The sequence below is a fragment of the Paramormyrops kingsleyae genome, chromosome 5 (assembly GCF_048594095.1).
Source record: "Paramormyrops kingsleyae isolate MSU_618 chromosome 5, PKINGS_0.4, whole genome shotgun sequence".
Classification (NCBI taxonomy): domain Eukaryota; kingdom Metazoa; phylum Chordata; class Actinopteri; order Osteoglossiformes; family Mormyridae; genus Paramormyrops; species Paramormyrops kingsleyae.
The window spans coordinates 5490301-5507479 of NC_132801.1; the positions used below are offsets into that span (position 1 = coordinate 5490301).

Genomic DNA, 17179 nt, shown 5'->3' on the forward strand with positions numbered 1-17179 from the left:
GATGCAACTCAGGTGAGCTTGACTCGAAATGACTCAACTGTATTTGAACGGAGCCGACAACATCATGAGAAATATCACCTATATATTTTGGCGGGAAGCTTCATAAACATTAGCTGGTTGTCATGTGACATATTTTCCTGCAACAGTGGGGATTGGCCAACAGGCACAGTCCTTGGTCAAGGCAGGCTGGGAAGAAAGAGCAGCTCTGTCTGTCTGAGACATTGTCACACTGTGACGAGGACGAAGCCTCAAAAGTTACCCAAACTGGGAGTATTTCAGCTTTAATAAGAAAAGCCATACTTCATTCTTTGTCATTCAATTCCTTTATTTATTTCCTTTGATAAATCAAATTCAAATTTTATTTGTCACATGCATCATCGTACATAGTACAACCTACAGTGAAATGTTTATTGCAACATCTCCAAGGGGAGGAGAGTGAAGGGTTGATGATGTCACTCCATCACTGTCACTCTCTCGCATCCTGCGTATTGTCCTGGTTCAGACACCGAATAGCTTGAGGGAAGAGGCTTTTCCTCATTCTCTCTGTGTTGGCCTTTAGGGAACGAAATCACTTCCTTGACCTCAGCAGGGAGAAGACTCCATTGTTGGGGTGGCTGAGGTCGTCCATGATCTTCCTGGTTCAGCACCGTTTGATGTAGACAGACTACAGGCGAGGAAGCTCTCTAATAACGATGCGCGCGGCTGATCGCACCACTCTCTGGAGAGCATGTCTGTCCTGCATTGTGCTGTTCACAAACCAGGTGGAGATGTTTCCCATCAGGATAGTATTTTGTATTACTGAAGTCCATTACTGAGTATTATAGTATTACTGAAGTCCATTCCTGAGTATTATAGTATTACTGAAGTCCATTATCTCCAGCTGATGGTGATATTTAGTGCAGGTATAAGCACCAGTAAACCTCTGCCTCTGGACCTCCTCCTCTGGACCTCCTCCATGTCCTTCAGTACCTGTAATTTGATAGTTACTGGTACCATGTGATTCCTCCTTTGGTTTGACAAAACCTGAATTCTCGGGGTTTACCTGATTTTTAAGCTTAGCTCCTCAATATGGAGGCATCAGGGCCTTTAGTGTCAGGATTCCTGCAGAATAACACATATTTGACATTACATATGCATCAAGTGGTACAGCCAACAGTCTTTTAATAGTGTAGCATAAAATACAAAGCATTCAATCTTATATTTCGGACAGTGACGTGCTGCAATGAGGCATGTAACTGTACGTGATTAGGGGAAAGGTGTCCGCTGTCTGCATTTGGCTGCTGGGTGTAACAGAGTGTATTGTGTTTCTCTGGTTACCTGCTGGCTGTAAAACAGCACATATGCACTGCTGGCCCTCTTTTTCAGCACCGATGCCTCGTTTGACCGCTTCACCTTATGGTCGTTAAATAACAGCCAGCCTTTTTCTTCCTCATGAAAGGCGTTGCTGACATAGTGACCTACAGGAAAGAGATGTATGACAGTTACTGGTACCATTGTGATTCCTCCTTTGGCCACACTCTGATTATATGTTTTAAAATATTTCTTTTGGGTCACGTGACTTTAGCATCTTAAGTATACACATTTTCGCGCAGCTACTCTCATATAAGCATTTTCCCTACCTGACTGTTGCTACGCAAATGTGTATGACAGTAGTGGGTGACATTACAGCACTCGCATGTGATTCTTTGCAGTGAATAAAGGTCGTCTTAAAAAACAGAACCTGTCTGAGGTCTGTGTGAGCGTACATGCATCTTACCATAGGTGGCGCTGGAGCCTAGGTGGCTCAGAACGGAGACGAGCCGATAATCCTGAGCAGCAGGCTGTGTCTCTGTTCCTCTCTGAAGAGAAAAGTCATCGTCAACTTCACCTCCCTCTAAGGAAGCTCCACCACTCTGCATCTCCAGTCTCTCTGACTCTCTTGTCTTACTCTGCTTCACTAATATTCTAACGTCATTCTCTCTTTCTCTCTCCCTCACGTATCTTCCTCTATCTCTCCCTACCCTTAGCAGTGCAGGTGTACGCTGCTCTGTCAAAGTCTCTGCTCTGTCTGTTTAAGGGGGATGGGAATCATAGGAGAAACCAAACACAATCACATGAGAGGTGAAATGACATTTGCTCCTGTAGCCATAGATAAAATAAGTGGTTTAACCAAAATAACGGTAAATTCCTCTATATAATTTGCTGTGTAATACAGATGTTATGGTTATGTCTGTGAAGATTCTCAGTCATCCAGGTGAAACTGTCTGGTGGTCATGGCAACTGGACTTCTCTCTGAAAGGTGAAACGTTTCACAGCTCATCCAAGCAGCTTCTTGAGTCACTGTGAAACGTTTCTACCTTTCAGAGAGATGTCCAGTTGCCATGACTCAATCCCCAGAATGTTACGGTTACGTATAATGGAAGCATGCCCTAAAGTGCTTATTCACTTCTCTGTGATGGTGTTTATCAGTGCATCTGCCACAACAATCCATAATGTTAAAATACAGGAGCCTGTTATGTGTCTGAGCCCAGTCATTTGCCCAGGTGTACCTGAAGGGGGCGGTGACTCCACTTTCGACGCGCTCCTGCAGAGTGTAACACTCTCCTTCCCCACAGGAGCTGCCCCATCCCCGCCGAGCATCCTCAGGGCATCATCTGGGACGTCCGCCGTCAGGTTCTGTGTTTTTGGGGGCTCAATTTCCCCGTTACTCAACCTGACGGCTGAACCCCGATGATCCCCTTGCTCTAGTCCTTCAGCTGACCTGCAGGAGATCCATGCAATCAGACTATTGCTCATGCAAGTACAAATGTGTATAAGTACTGTTGGTCTATTTAATCCCATTGTTTTTATGAACTGACAATGCGCATGATTATGTGTCTGCTCTAATTTTGGCATTTACTGTAAGTCTCTATGCAGATGCAGACTTACAGATGTGCCTCTTCCAGTGGAGGTTCCTCTGTCTGGGGAGTCACCGTCAGCTGAGCGATCTCCTCACTGAGGTGGGGGAGCAAGGTGACCTCCCGACAGAGGAGAACCGGGTCCTGCACTTTCTTCAGCTTGTATTGTGGCGTGAAACTGAATCTTTTTAAGTGCAGGACCAGGACTCTGCAGAAGTAAAGGGAGAGTCAGTGAGAGAGAAAGAGGATTAGTATTGAACACACACACCAAATGAATCACATACAGGTTAACACAAAAATATCCATTTGGCCCACTGTGCACTTTACTGAACAACATGCATATATTAGAACATAAGAACATAAGAACTATACAAACGAGAGGAGGCCATTCGGCCCATCGAGCTCGCTTGGGGAGAACTTAACTAATAGCTCAGAGTTGTTAAAATCTTATCTAGCTCTGATTTAAAGGAACCCAAGGATTCAGCTTGCACTACGTTATCAGGAAGACTATTCCATACTCTGACTACACGCTGTGTAAAGAAGTGCTTCCTTAAATCCAGTTTGAAATGTTCTCCCGCTAATTTCCACCTATGGCCACGAGTTCTTGTATTGGAACTAATGCTGAAGTAACTATTCGGTTGAACAGCATCCAAACCTGTTAGAATCTTATAGACCTGGATCATGTCCCCCCTCAGTCTCCTTTGCTTGAGGCTGAACAGATTTAGCTCAAATAACCTTTCCTCGTATGACATTCCTCTAAGACCAGGAATCATTCTTGTGGCCCTACGCTGCACCTTTTCTAAGGCCGCTATGTCCTTTTTAAGATATGGTGACCAAACCTGTACACAATATTCTAGGTGAGGTCTCACCAAGGAATTGTATAATCTTAGCATTACCTCCCTTGACTTAAACTCCACACACCTGGAGATATACCCCAACATCCTATTGGCCTTTTTTATTGCTTCCCCGCACTGGCGAGAATGAGACATGGAAGCATCAACATACACACCAAGGTCTTTCTCATAATCAGCTACCTTTATTTCAGTAGGTCCCATAAAATACCTGTACTTTATATTTCTGCTCCCTACATGGAGTACCTTACATTTGTCTATGTTAAATTTCATCTGCCAGGTGTCAGCCCAGTCACTAATTAAATTAAGATCCCGCTGTAGCTGCTGAGCCGCTAGTTCAGTATCTGCTACACCACCCACCTTGGTGTCATCTGCAAATTTCACCAGTTTCCTGTATATGTTGGTGTCTATATCATTTATGTAAATTAGGAACAAAAGTGGTCCTAAAATTGAACCCTGCGGTACCCCACTATGAACGCAGGCCCACTGTGACATTGAGCCTCTTATAACTACTCGCTGCTTCCTATCCGTTAACCAGTTATCAATCCAGGTCGCTACAGTACCTAAAATACCTGTCGCTTTGAGTTTAAGTGAGAGCCTCTTGTGGGGAACAACATCAAAAGCCTTTTGGAAATCTAAGTAGATGACATCATAGGCCTTCTTATCATCAACTTCCTGAGTAGCTTCCTCAAAAAACTCCAACAGATTTGTTAAACAGGATCTACCTCTCCTAAATCCATGCTGGCTATCCCTCAAAATGTTATTTGAGTCCAGGTAATCTACCATTTTCTCTTTGATTATAGCCTCCATAACTTTACCAGTTATACAAGTTAGACTGATTGGCCTATAGTTTGACAAATTACTTCTATCCCCTTTTTTGAAAATGGGCGTTATGTTGGCATGCTTCCAATCAGAAGGTACCACACCTTCAGATAAGGATTTTTGAAACAGTAATGTTAAGGGTCGGCAAATAATATCCCTCATCTCTTTTAACACTATAGGTAAGATGCCATCAGGGCCCTGTGATTTATTTATTTTGAGCTTAGCTAGGCTTTGCAAAACATCAGCTTCAGTTATATATATATTAGTTATAGACGATGTTGGATTAGTAATAAGAACTGGTAAGTTACTAGTGTCCTCAACAGTGAATACCCGTGCAAAACTATCATTGAACTCATTTACTATGTCAATGTCGTTTTCAATTATAAGACCCTTACTATCCTGCAGATTAGTAATTTCAGCTTTTAGAGCTCTTTTAGAGTTAAAATACTGGAAGAAACTTTTAACGTCATCCTTAGCCTCCAATGCGATCTTCCTTTCGACATTCCTTTTAGCTCGTCTAATGTCATTTTTTAATTCAGCCTGTAGATTTAGATACTCTTGCTTTATTATGTCATCATCAGTTATTTTCCATCTCTGGAACAAAGCCCTTTTCCCCCTTAATTTATACTTTATTTCCCTATTAAACCACCTAGGTTGCAATTTCCTAGATTTATTCTTGCTGGAAACAGGTATGAAGTCCTCTTGCACTTGCAATAATGTGCTTTTAAAAAATTCCCATGCCTCCTCAACAGTTTTGTTATTTAACTCCATCCAGTTCACAGTTTCTAGTTTTAATCTCATACAATTGAAGTTAGCCTTCCTAACATTATATATTTTTGATTTGGATTTTGCTCTTCGGGCACTAAACTTAACCTCAAATTTAACCATGTTATGATCGCTACTGTCAAGTGGTTCTAAAACGTCTAATTTACCAATCCTGTCCTGGTTATTAGACAAAACAAGATCAAGAATGGCATCTCCCCTGGTAGGGGTGTTAACAAACTGAGTAAAAAAACAATCCTGTACTAATTCCACCATCTCAAGTTCATTTTCAGAAGAGCCAGCAACAATGTCCCACTGCATCCCCGGTAGATTAAAATCACCCATAACTACCACATCATTTTTATTGCTCATAATCCTAATATCACCGTATAACAATCTGCTTTCTTCAGCAGCTACATTGGGTGCTCTGTAACAAACACCGACAATTAGGCTATTTGAGTTTGTAGCATCTAATTTTACCCATATAGCTTCCGTACTTTTACTTATATCAGTAAGCTCCCTTGCCTGCAAGTTCTCCTTTACATATACTGCAACACCACCTCCCTTCTTACCTATACGGTCTTTACGGAACAATGTGTAACCATCCATATTATATTCTTGTCCATCCTTATCACTCAACCACGTTTCAGTTATTGCTATAATATCATAAGAGTCTGATGAGATAAGAGCCTCTAAATCATGAATTTTATTCCTAATACTCCTGGCGTTTAAATACAGACAACAAAGGGTAGGCCTATTACAGCGCCTACTTATAATATGATTTTTTGGGGCTTTCCGTTTCCCCCCAGTTACATACTTAACTAACCTCCCTGCCCCCCCAGTCCCTAGTTTAAACATTCCTCAACTACTCTACAAATACGCCTTCCCAGTACACTGGTTCCCCTCCGGTTCAGATGCAACCCATCCGGTTCGAACAGGTCCCACCTGTTCCAGAAGGTCCTCCAGTGCCCCATAAACCTAAACCCCTCTTTCCTACATCATCCTTTTAGCCACGCATTTAATCTCCTTATCTCAGCTAACTTAGCCTGACTTGCGCGTGGCACGGGGAGTATTTCAGAAAATACCACCATGGACGTTCTGCTTCTAAGCTTATTGGCGACTTCTATAAATTTATCCTGCAGAACAGCCCTTCTACCCTTGCCTATGTCGTTGGTGCCAACATGCACCACGACAACTGGATCCACCCCAGCTGGGGCCAAAAGCTTGTCCACACGATCTGGAAGGTCTCCTACCTGGGCACCAGGCAGGCAAGACACCGTACGGGACCCTCTATCACGCGTGCACACATAACTGTCTACTCCCCTAATAATTGAATCCCCCACTACCACAACCTCCCTTTTTCTGGGGGGAGGGGGCTCCTCAGTGCCCAAGGGCCCGCCTGCTTCCCCAGTCCCTTCCGGCTCTAAAGCTGGAAGCACCTGAAACCTGTTAGACACAGACACCTCAGGTGATGCCGCCTCTGTAACATGTGTACGCCTTTTCCTGCGTCTACGACCTACGGTCACCCAGCTCTCTCGACCTCTCTGCTCTTCATTCTCCCTCCCCCCCGCTAGTGGCGTACACACCATCTCCCTAAACGGCGTATCAACTAGCTCATCTAACTCACTGTTGCATTGGATGAGAGCCAGTTGCTCCTCAAGTTCGCGAACCTTGACCATGAGTGAGTCCACTAGCTTACATCGCTCGCAGATGAAGTCCGACTGGACACTAACGTCCAGAAGGGCAAACATCTTGCAAACGCAACACTGAGCCGGCCCCATAATTAACAGACATCCCAAGTCTCCCGGAAGTTCCGGGAGTCTCCCGCATATTGATAGCGGCTCCCTGATGCCCACAAATTGAATAAAATGTCCCGGAAACTAGAGCAAGCACACAAGAGCATGCGCGCGAGACAGTAACGTGTCCATCGCGCACTTGAGAAAATCGCGCGCACGACGGAATGAGAGAGAGAGAGAGAGCGTGCGTATATGGATCCCTGCGTGTGTGCCTGTTCATCAGCTGTCGTTGATTTCACTGGAAAAGTATCCAACTTACCGAGGCAGTGTGACAAATGCCCACGAGAGCACAGCCTGGCTCCCCCCGCAGGCGGCACACGTGGACTCGACCTCCGTATCCTATAACAGCACACAGCAGTACTCCGTGATGAGCGCCTTTCACCAGGACCATTACAACACAACACTTTTGTGTTGTCGTCCCAGCTAGTATAGGGTGGGGTAGTTGTACAAGTGTGTGTGTTTCTCTGTGGCATGCAGCTAGCTGTGAGTGATCCTGTTTGTGCAGAGCCACAGATACCTTGAAGTAGTTCTGGAGGAGGTCTTGCACAGACCGACAGGAAAGGACGTCTAAGGACAGATTATTAAATCCCTCTGTCTTGGAGGTCTGTGCTCCACAGCTGCCGAAAACCAAGAAGGAGGAAAGAGATACAAAGAAACTGAATATTTCAAATATACCGAATCAGTAACATCTGGACCTTCAATAAGAACTGGATCCCTAATGCAGGTCTATCAATAGTTTAGGTGTTTGTGGCAGCAGCACGCAAGGCATTCAGACAGGTGTGTAAAACCAGTTAAACCTGCAGCGTTTACCTGGTACAGGTCTTCCGACAGAGCATCTCAAAGGCCAGGTTTGCCTCAACTGGGCAGAGGTACGTAGCCGTACTCTCCCTGGCCTGAACTGATATTCCCAGGTCACTCAACTGGGAAATCAAAAAAGTGAGGAATTCCTGGGCGTCCTAGATGACAGGAGATAAGCAGAAAATGTTTGCAATAATTCCGAAAGACAACAATCAGAATAGCTTAGTGATTCTTTATTCATGTATAGAAGTATTTTCTTACACTCTGCTCGTCTTCAGTGAACTGGCCTGAAAACCTGCCCATCAAATTTCTCAGTAGCTGCTTCTTCTGCTTCACACTTGACTCAAGTGAAGTCAGAAGATCAGTGAAATGTCTGCAGATCAAGAGAGACAGAGAGTGAGAGCTGGTATCTCCATTTCCACTCATCATTATGATTATTGTGATTAGGTCAGTAACACGTGGACAATTCAAGTAAAAAATCACACGTATAGAGTTCTGTATGGGGGTGGGGATGCTCCTGCTGGGTACCTCATCAGGTCCGTAGACGGGACCAGCCCCCAGTGTTCCTTCTGCCTAGTGATGTCCTGGCAGAAGGACGTTAGGTGAAACAGGCACTGCAGGGTGGCGTTCATGAAACAGGTCTGCCCCAGGTTTGGTAGCCTGAAAGACAGAGAAAGAGATGTGCCTTAAAACCTCGCCCACCCACGTCATTGGTGCTGATTGTAACAGTCGGAAAACCCTGCCTTGGGAGGTTCACGGGAGCTTAGCACTTACCCGAGGCAGACCAGCCGCTGGCGTCCTCCCTCTGCAGCATCACCCCTGTCCTTCTTGGGGGACCTGGGAGTGGAGATGATGCAGGAGAGAAAGAAAATGAAATGATAAGCTTATCAAACATCTTAATAGAGTTAATTACAGATATACCACTGTGATCACATATACTGGTTACCTTTTCAGGAAGCTGGAAGGTCCTCCATCTGACGTGGTGTTTCCTGTCACCACCGGAGGGGACTGGTGCTCCTCTACATTACTCTGAGTAGAGGAGGTGCTTGATGTCAGTGACTTGGAGGAAACAAGAACACATTCTGTTTCAGAAAGGGATACAAGGGCACCACTGAATTTTGAAATCACACTGGTAATATTTCTGATCTGTGTACCTCAGAGTCGACAGTGACTAGGCAGGGACTCTGGCTGTTGGTGACAGCGTTACTGTCCCCAGAGTCCATGCAGTCAGCTGACTTCCGTCCATCCTCCTCTCTGCTAAAAGAGCCAGAACCGCTACAGTGAGTAGAGAGTTCAGGCGTGAGAGAAATGACTGATAATGGTATATAGAAAACCTGGGTACTACCTCTCCTTCACTGTGTGCTTGCTGCGTTTTATCCATGGGAACTTGAGACTAAACTTAAACCTCCTTTTCTGGGGCTTCTTGCTAACCTCGTTGTGGACTGCCCCTTCAGCAGCGCCAGTGTCACGCTGCAGTTTACAGAAGATGAGTCAGTGTAAGGAAATGAGCACTGAATATAAAGACATAGATAAAGTGTATATGCCTTCTGTGTACCTCCGAGTCGACAGTGACTAGGCAGGGACTCTGGCTGTTGGCGACACCGTTACTGTCCCCAGAGTCCATGCAGTCAGCTGACTTCTGTTCTTCATCCTCTGCTAAAAGAGCCAGAACCGCTACAGTGAGTAGAGTGTTCAGGTGTGAGAGAAAGAGTGACTGATAATGGTATATAGAAAACCTGGGTACTACCTCCTTGGCTGTGCACTTGGTATGTTTGAGCCATGGTAACTTGCACCCAAACTTAAATTTCTTTTTCTGAGGCTTCTTGATGTCTTGTTTTTGTACTGTCCCTTCAGCAATACACCTCAGGAGCTCTGCTCATTATTTGCTATTATTGGTTTGATTTCTTCAATTTATTGTGTATGACAGTTTTTTTGGTTTATTGGATTTCTGATTTTTTTTTTTTGCCTTGCCCCTGTCTGTACTTTAGCTTTGGGTTATTTCCTCTGATCTTGATCTCGCCCGGTTTTTGGTTTACGTCTTTGCGCACCCCTCGGACTTCTGTCGCTTTTCTCTGTGTATATTCTGTGTGTGTGTGTCAGGTGCGTAGGGAGTGATTGCCATTTTTGTTTGCGACATAATGTTGTATGCTGTTTGGATAGGGAGTGAGGCATAGTATTTGTCGTTTTGTTTTTGATTTCTTTGCACTTAGGTAAGTTAGCTTTGGGTTGCCTTCAGAAGCTGGGTTTTGTTTATTGTTTTGGCTATAGTCACTCCTGAGTCCTTTTGCACCGGGTTTATTTGTTCTATGTCCGTGTAAATAAAAAACAGAAAAAAATTTAAGAATACCCCTTTGTCCACGTGTGTTCACTTGTCCACCACACCCTGTTATTCCCCTTTCACTTTGTTATGCCCCAACCCTAGACTGGGGCTCGTAACATAAACAGAAGCAGAAAAGAATGTGAAAGCAAGCCAGGTTCTGGTATGATTTGCGGTGTCATACCTCAAAATGGTCCATGAGTGTGTGAACAGCATAGAACATGAAAGGAACATGGAAGAATAAAATGGTCATTGTCACATGTTTTAAAATTTTTAAGTTTAAAGGTTTCAAAAAGGGGAGAGAACCATCATCATCATCATCTGCCGCTTGTCCGGGGTTCGGGTCGCGGGGGCAACAGCTTCAGGAGAGGCACCCAGACCTCCCTCTCCCCAGCTCCTCGGGGGGGACACCGAGGCGTTCCCAGGCCAGCCGAGAGATATAATCCCTCCAGCGAGTCCTGGGCCTGCCCCGGGGCCTCCTCCCTGTAGGACATGCACGGAAAACCTCTCCGGGTAGCTGCCGCACCAGATGTCCAAACCACCTCAACCAAGTAAACGTTATTTGCCTACATATATTTCATATTGATTGATGTTAAGTGGAGTTAGTAAATTGCCCATAGGTGTGCATGTGTGAGTGAATGGTGTGTGAGTGTGCCCTGCGATGGGTTGGTGCCCCATTGTGGGTTGTTCCCTGCCTTGTGCCTGTAGCCTCCGTAGACCCCCTGCAACCTGAGTGGAGCAAGCAGGTACAGAAATGGATGGATGGATGGGTTTATATGTTATCCTATTATTTTTCAGTAAAACACCAATCCTCAAAATATTAGGCACACCTGGATTTTGACTTAGTGCTAAGGAATTTAACACAGACTTCAGGATACCAGGGCTCTGAAATAGTGATCATTTTAGTGGCGTTAAAGATCAACAGATAATAAACATACCTTTGCCCCCCATTTCAGTCACTACCCTGTGCCTATATATGGTTTGAGTAACAATTTACTCATACATTATACCTACCTGGCAGGGGAGATACCATGGTAACGAAGGTGGTTCACCAGCATGAGGCCCAGCCATTACACTGTGGCTGTGCTGACCCCTGTGATTTCCCCTGTGAAGGCACAGTGTATGTACAGCGTACATATAATAAAACCACACCCATAGTCAAGGCTGTACATAAGAATACAAACCCAACAACTGAAAGATTGTACAGGTGTGACAATCGTTCATTGACAAGTTTAAACCGGATCCTGGGACCCCGTGATCATCTCCACTCCCAGGTCCCCCAAGAAGGACAGGGGTGATGCTGCAGAGGGAGGACGCCAGCGGCTGGTCTGCCTCGGGTAAGTGCTAAGCTCCCGTGAACCTCCCAAGGCAGGGTTTTCCGACTGTTACAATCAGCACCAATGACGTGGGTGGGCGAGGTTTTAAGGCACATCTCTTTCTCTGTCTTTCAGGCTACCAAACCTGGGGCAGACCTGTTTCATGAATGCCACCCTGCAGTGCCTGTTTCATCTACCGTCCTTCTGCCAGGACATCACTAAGCAGAAGGAACACTGGGGGCTGGTCCCGTCTACGGACCTGATGAGGTACCCAGCAGGAGCATCCCCCCCCCCCCCCATACAGAATTCCATACGTGTGATTTTTCACTGGCATTGTCCACGTGTTACTGACCTAATCACAATAATCATAATGATCTGAGTGGAAGTGGAGATACCAGCTCTCACTCGCTGTCTCTCTTGATCTGCAGACATTTCACTGATCTTCTGACTTCACTTGAGTCAGGTGTGAAGCAGAAGAAGCAGCTACTGAGGAATTTGATGGGCAGGTTTTCAGGCCAGTTCACTGAAGACGAGCAGAGTGTAAGAAAATACTTCTATACATGAATAAAGAATCACTAAGCTATTCTGATTGTTGTCTTTCGGAATTATTGCAAACATTTTCTGCTTATCTCCTGTCATCTAGGACGCCCAGGAATTCCTCACTTTTTTGATTTCCCAGTTGAGTGACCTGGGAATATCAGTTCAGGCCAGGGAGAGTACGGCTACGTACCTCTGCCCAGTTGAGGCAAACCTGGCCTTTGAGATGCTCTGTTGGAAGACCTGTACCAGGTAAACGCTGCAGGTTTCACTGGTTTTACACACCTGTCTGAATGCCTTGCGTGCTGCTGCCACAAAGACATAAACTATTGATAGACCTGCATTAGGGATCCAGTTCTTATTGAAGGTCCAGATGTTATTGATTCGGTATATTTGAAATTCAGTTTCTTCATATCGCTTTCCTCCTTCTTGGTTTTCGGCAGCTGTGGAGCACAGAATTCCAGAACAGAGGAATTTAATAATCTGTCCTTAGACGTCCTTTCCTGTCGGTCTGTGCAAGACCTCTTGAAGCACCATTTCCACACACACAGGATCACTCACAGCTAGCTGCATGCCAGAGAGACACGCAGACTTGAACTACCCCACCCTATACTAGCTTGGACCGACAATGTTGTGTTGTAATGGTCCTGGTGAAAGGCGCTCATCACTGAGTACTGCTGTGTGCTGTTATAGGATACGGAGGTCGAGTCCACGTGTGCCGCCTGCGGGGGGAGCCAGGCTGTGCTCTCGTGGGCATTCGTCACACTGCTTCGGTGAGTTGGACACCTTTCCAGTGAAATCAACAACAGATACATACAATTCATGCATGTTGTTCAGTAAAGTGCACAGTGTGCCAAATGGATATTTTTGTCGCCTATCGCTTACTCACTGGGGGCTTTGGGTGGGGATGCTGTAAAAGCGCTTTGAGACGATGTAATGTTGTGATAATGCGCTATACAAAAATAAATTTGTTGTTGTTGTTGTTCATGGTCATGAGCTATGGGTAATGACCGAAAGAACGAGATCGCAAATACAAGCGGCCGAAATGAGGTTTCTCCGCAGGGTGTCTGGGCTCTCCCTTAGGGATAGGGTGAGAAGTTCGGATATCCGGGAGGGCCTCAGAGTAGAACCGCTGCTTCTTCACGTCGAAAGGAGCCAGTTGAGGTGGTTTGGACATCTGGTGCGGATGCCTCCTGGGCGGCTACCCGGAGAGGTTTTCCGTGCATGTCCTACAGGGAGGAGGCCCCGGGGCAGGCCCAGGACTCGCTGGAGGGATTATATCTCTCGGCTGGCCTAGGAACGCCTCGGTGTCCCCCCCGAGGAGCTGGTGGAGGTAGCTGGGGAGAGGGAGGTCTGGGTGCCTCTCCTGAAGCTGCTGCCCCCGCGACCTGAACCCCGGACAAACGGCAGATGATGGATGGATGGATGGTTTGTTGTTGTTGTGTTAACCTGTATGTGATTCATTTGGTGTGTGTGTTCAATACTATTCCTCTTTCTCTCTCACTGACTCTCCCTTTACTTACAAAGATTCAGTTTCACGCCACAAAATCCGGTGAAGAAAGTGCAGGACCCAGTTCTCCTCTGTCGGGAGGTCACCTTGCTCCCCCACCTCAGCATGGAGATCTCCCAGCTGACGGTGACTCCCCAGACAGAGGAGGCACATCTGTAAGTCTGCATCTGCATAGAGACTTACAGTAAATGCCAAAATTAGAGCAGACACAATCATATACATTGTCAGTTCTTACAAACAATGGGATTATATAGATCAACAGTATTTATAAAGACATTTGTACTTGTATGAACAATAGTCTGATTGCATGGATCTCCTGCAGGTCAGCTGGAGGAATAAAGCACGGGGATCATCGGGGTTCAGCCGTCAGGTTTAGCGACGGGAGAATCGAGCCCCCAAAAACGCAGGACCAGACGGCGGACGTACCAGAAGACTCTCTGAGGATGCTCGGCGGGGATGGGGCAGCTCCTGTGGCGGAGGAGAGTGTTACACTCTGCATGAGCGCGTCGAAAGTGGAGTCACCGCCCCCTTCAGGTACACCTGGGGAAATGACTGGGCTGACACACATAACAGGCTCCTGTATTTTAACATTATGGATTGTTGTGGCAGATGCACTGATAAACACCATCGCGGGAAAGCGAATAAGTACTTTAGGGCATTTTTCCATTATATGTAACCATGACATAGTGTATTATACAGCAAATTAAAGAGAGGGATTTACTACCGTTCAAAGAATTTGAAATTAATAGTGGTGAAACCAGCAAGAGTGGATTAAATCCCCACAACAGTGGGATGGTCCTGGACAGTCCAGGGTCTCTGGGCAAGAGAATGTTGCCCAGCAACGCTCCGTTATTTTGGTTAGACCACTTATTTTATCTATGGCTACAGGAGCAAATGTCATTTCACCTCTCATGTGATTGTGTTTGGTTTCTCCTATGATTCCCGTCCCCCTTAAACAGACAGAGCAGAGACAGTGACAGAGCAGAGACAGTGACAGAGCAGAGACAGTGACAGAGCAGAGACAGTGACAGAGCAGCGTACAGCTGCACTGCTGAGGGTAGGGAGAGATAGAGGAAGATATGTGAGGGAGAGAGAGTGACGTTAGAATATTAATGAAGCAGAGTAAGAAAAGACAGTCAGAGAGACTGGAGAAGCAGAGTGGTGGAGCTTCCTTAGAGGGAGGTGAAGTTGACGATGACTTTTCTCTTCAGAGAGGAACAGAGACACAGCCTGCTGCTCAGGTTTATCGGCTCGTCTCCGTTCTGAGCCACCTAGGCTCCAGCGCCACCTATGGTAAGATGCATGTACGCTCACACAGACTCACTGCAAAGAATCACATGCGAGTGCTGTAATGTCACCCACTACTGTCATACACATTTGTGTAGCAACAGTCAGGTAGGGAAAATGCTTATGAGAGTAGCTGCTCGAAAATGTGTATACTTAAGATGCTAAAGTCATGTGACCCAGAAGAAATATTAAAAATATATATATATATACACTCACCTAAAGGATTATTAGGAACACCTGTTCAATTTCTCATTAATGCAATTATCTAATCAACCAATCACATGGCAGTTGCTTCAATGCATTTAGGGGTGTGGTCCTGGTCAAGACAATCTCCTGAACTCCAAACTGAATGTCAGAATGGGAAAGAAAGGTGATCTAAGCAATTTTGAGCGTGGCATGGTTGTTGGTGCCAGATGGGCCGGTCTGAGTATTTCACAATCTGCTCAGTTACTGGGATTTTCACGCACAACCATTTCTAGGGTTTACAAAGAATGGTGTGCAAAGGGAAAAACATCCAGTATGCGGCAGTCCTGTGGGCGAAAATGCCTTGTTGATGTTAGAGGTCAGAGGAGAATGGGCCGACTGATTCAAGCTGATAGAAGAGCAACTTTGACTGAAATAATCACTCGTTACAACCGAGGTATGCAGCAAAGCATTTGTGAAGCCACAACGCGCACAACCTTGAGGCGGATGGGCTACAACAGCAGAAGACCCCACCGGGTACCACTCATCTCCACTACAAATAGGAAAAAGAGGCTACAATTTGCACGAGCTCACCAAAATTGGACAGTTGAAGACTGGAAAAATGTTGCCTGGTCTGATGAGTCTCGATTTCTGTTGAGACATTCAAATGGTAGAGTCAGAATTTGGCGTAAACAGAATGAGAACATGGATCCATCATGCCTTGTTACCACTGTGCAGGCTGGTGGTGGTGGTGTAATGGTGTGGGGGATGTTTTCTTGGCACACTTTAGGCCCCTTAGTGCCAATTGGGCATCGTTTAAATGCCACGGCCTCCCTGAGCATTGTTTCTGACCATGTGCATCCCTTTATGACCACCATGTACCCATCCTCTGATGGCTACTTCCAGCAGGATAATGCACCATGTCACAAAGCTCGAATCATTTCAAATTGGTTTCTTGAACATGACAATGAGTTCACTGTACTACAATGGCCCCCACAGTCACCAGATCTCAATCCAATAGAGCATCTTTGGGATGTGGTGGAACGGGAGCTTCGTGCCCTGGATGTGCATCCCACAAATCTCCATCAACTGCAAGATGCTATCCTATCAATATGGGCCAACATTTCTAAAGAATGCTTTCAGCACCTTGTTGAATCAATGCCACGTAGAATTAAGGTAGTTCTGAAGGCGAAAGGGGGTCAAACACCGTATTAGTATGGTGTTCCTAATAATCCTTTAGGTGAGTGTATATATATAGGGTGTCCTACCTGTCTTTCCTGTAGGTCACTATGTCAGCAGTGCCTTTCACGAGGAGGAAATGGGCTGGCTGTTATTTAACGACCATAAGGTGAAGCGGTCAGATGAGGCATCGGTGCTGAAAAAGAGGGCCACCAGTGATTATGTGCTGTTTTACAGCCAGCAGGTAACCAGAGAAACACAATACACTCTGTTACACCCAGCAGCCAAATGCAGACAGCGGACACCTTTCCCCTACTCACGTAGTTACATGCCTCATTGCAGCACGTCACTGTCCGAAATATAAGATTGAATGCTTTGTATTTTATGCTACACTATTAAAAGACTGTTGGCTGTACCACTTGATGCATATGTAATGTCAAATATGTGTTATTCTGCAGGAATCCTGACACTAAAGGCCCTGATGCCTCCATATTGAGGAGCTAAGCTTAAAAATCAGGTAAACCCCGAGAATTCAGGTTTTGTCAAACTAAAGGACGAATCACATGGTACCAGTAACTATCAAATTACAGGTACTGAAGGACATGGAGGAGGTCCAGAGGCAAAGGTTTACGGTGCTTGTACTTGCATTGAATATCACCATCAGCTGTAGATAATGGACTTCAGAAACAAATAAAGGAATTGAAAGAGAGTAAAGTATGCATTTTCTTTTTGAGACTGGAATACTCCCAATTAAGGCAGCTTGAATGTTTCATTACATGCCTTTTTAGCTTATAGTCTGGTTTCCATAAACAGATGGTTAGTATGAAATATTAATCAACTGATTGATGTTACATATATATTGAGCTTCTCAGGACACCCAAATCACTCTACAATATGTACAGTAACCCCCCCCCCCCCATCTTCGGTTGATACGATCCAAGACCT

At 45.5% G+C, this 17179-nt stretch overlaps 2 protein-coding genes and 1 long non-coding RNA gene across 3 annotated transcripts; 2 read left to right on the plus strand and 1 right to left on the minus strand.

Annotated features, from left to right (window-relative positions):
* Positions 1–304: 304 nt before the first annotated feature.
* Positions 305–9281, minus strand: LOC111860609 (ubiquitin carboxyl-terminal hydrolase 37-like). Its single transcript, XM_072711955.1, has 16 exons — positions 9251–9281; positions 9060–9162; positions 8852–8964; positions 8680–8742; positions 8434–8565; positions 8167–8278; positions 7918–8063; positions 7625–7724; positions 7367–7446; positions 2908–3084; positions 2529–2740; positions 2001–2047; positions 1757–1838; positions 1318–1457; positions 1043–1101; positions 305–969 (listed from the first exon to the last, which is right to left on the minus strand). Exons 2-15 carry the CDS (start codon positions 9126–9128, stop codon positions 1093–1095), a joined length of 1482 nt encoding a protein of 493 aa, XP_072568056.1. The 5' UTR covers positions 9129–9162; positions 9251–9281; the 3' UTR covers positions 305–969; positions 1043–1092.
* LOC111860572 (uncharacterized) lies at positions 8225–10251 on the plus strand. Its single transcript, XR_011991676.1, has 2 exons — positions 8225–8352; positions 8860–10251. It is a non-coding gene; the product is annotated as an uncharacterized lncRNA (long non-coding RNA).
* Positions 10252–11253: 1002 nt separating this feature from the next.
* LOC111860590 (ubiquitin carboxyl-terminal hydrolase 37-like) lies at positions 11254–16942 on the plus strand. Its single transcript, XM_072712780.1, has 12 exons — positions 11254–11342; positions 11497–11559; positions 11674–11805; positions 11967–12078; positions 12182–12327; positions 12769–12848; positions 13603–13740; positions 13908–14119; positions 14797–14878; positions 16339–16478; positions 16693–16751; positions 16825–16942. Exons 1-7 carry the CDS (start codon positions 11254–11256, stop codon positions 13629–13631), a joined length of 651 nt encoding a protein of 216 aa, XP_072568881.1. The 3' UTR covers positions 13632–13740; positions 13908–14119; positions 14797–14878; positions 16339–16478; positions 16693–16751; positions 16825–16942.
* Positions 16943–17179: the final 237 nt, after the last annotated feature.

Coding starts and splice junctions, on each gene's coding strand:
- LOC111860590 (XM_072712780.1), top strand. CDS start 11,254: ATGGTAACGAAGGTGGTTCACCAGCATGAGGCCCAGCCATTACACTGT. Junction 11,560..11,673: donor CAGCGGCTGGTCTGCCTCGG/GTAAGTGCTAAG, acceptor TCTGTCTTTCAG/GCTACCAAACCTGGGGCAGA. Junction 12,328..12,768: donor TGTTGGAAGACCTGTACCAG/GTAAACGCTGCA, acceptor GTGCTGTTATAG/GATACGGAGGTCGAGTCCAC.
- LOC111860609 (XM_072711955.1), bottom strand. CDS start 9,128: ATGGACTCTGGGGACAGTAACGCTGTCACCAACAGCCAGAGTCCCTGC. Junction 8,965..9,059: donor TAGTCACTGTCGACTCTGAG/GTACACAGATCA, acceptor GTTTCCTCCAAG/TCACTGACATCAAGCACCTC. Junction 7,447..7,624: donor TCCTCCAGAACTACTTCAAG/GTATCTGTGGCT, acceptor GTGCTGTTATAG/GATACGGAGGTCGAGTCCAC.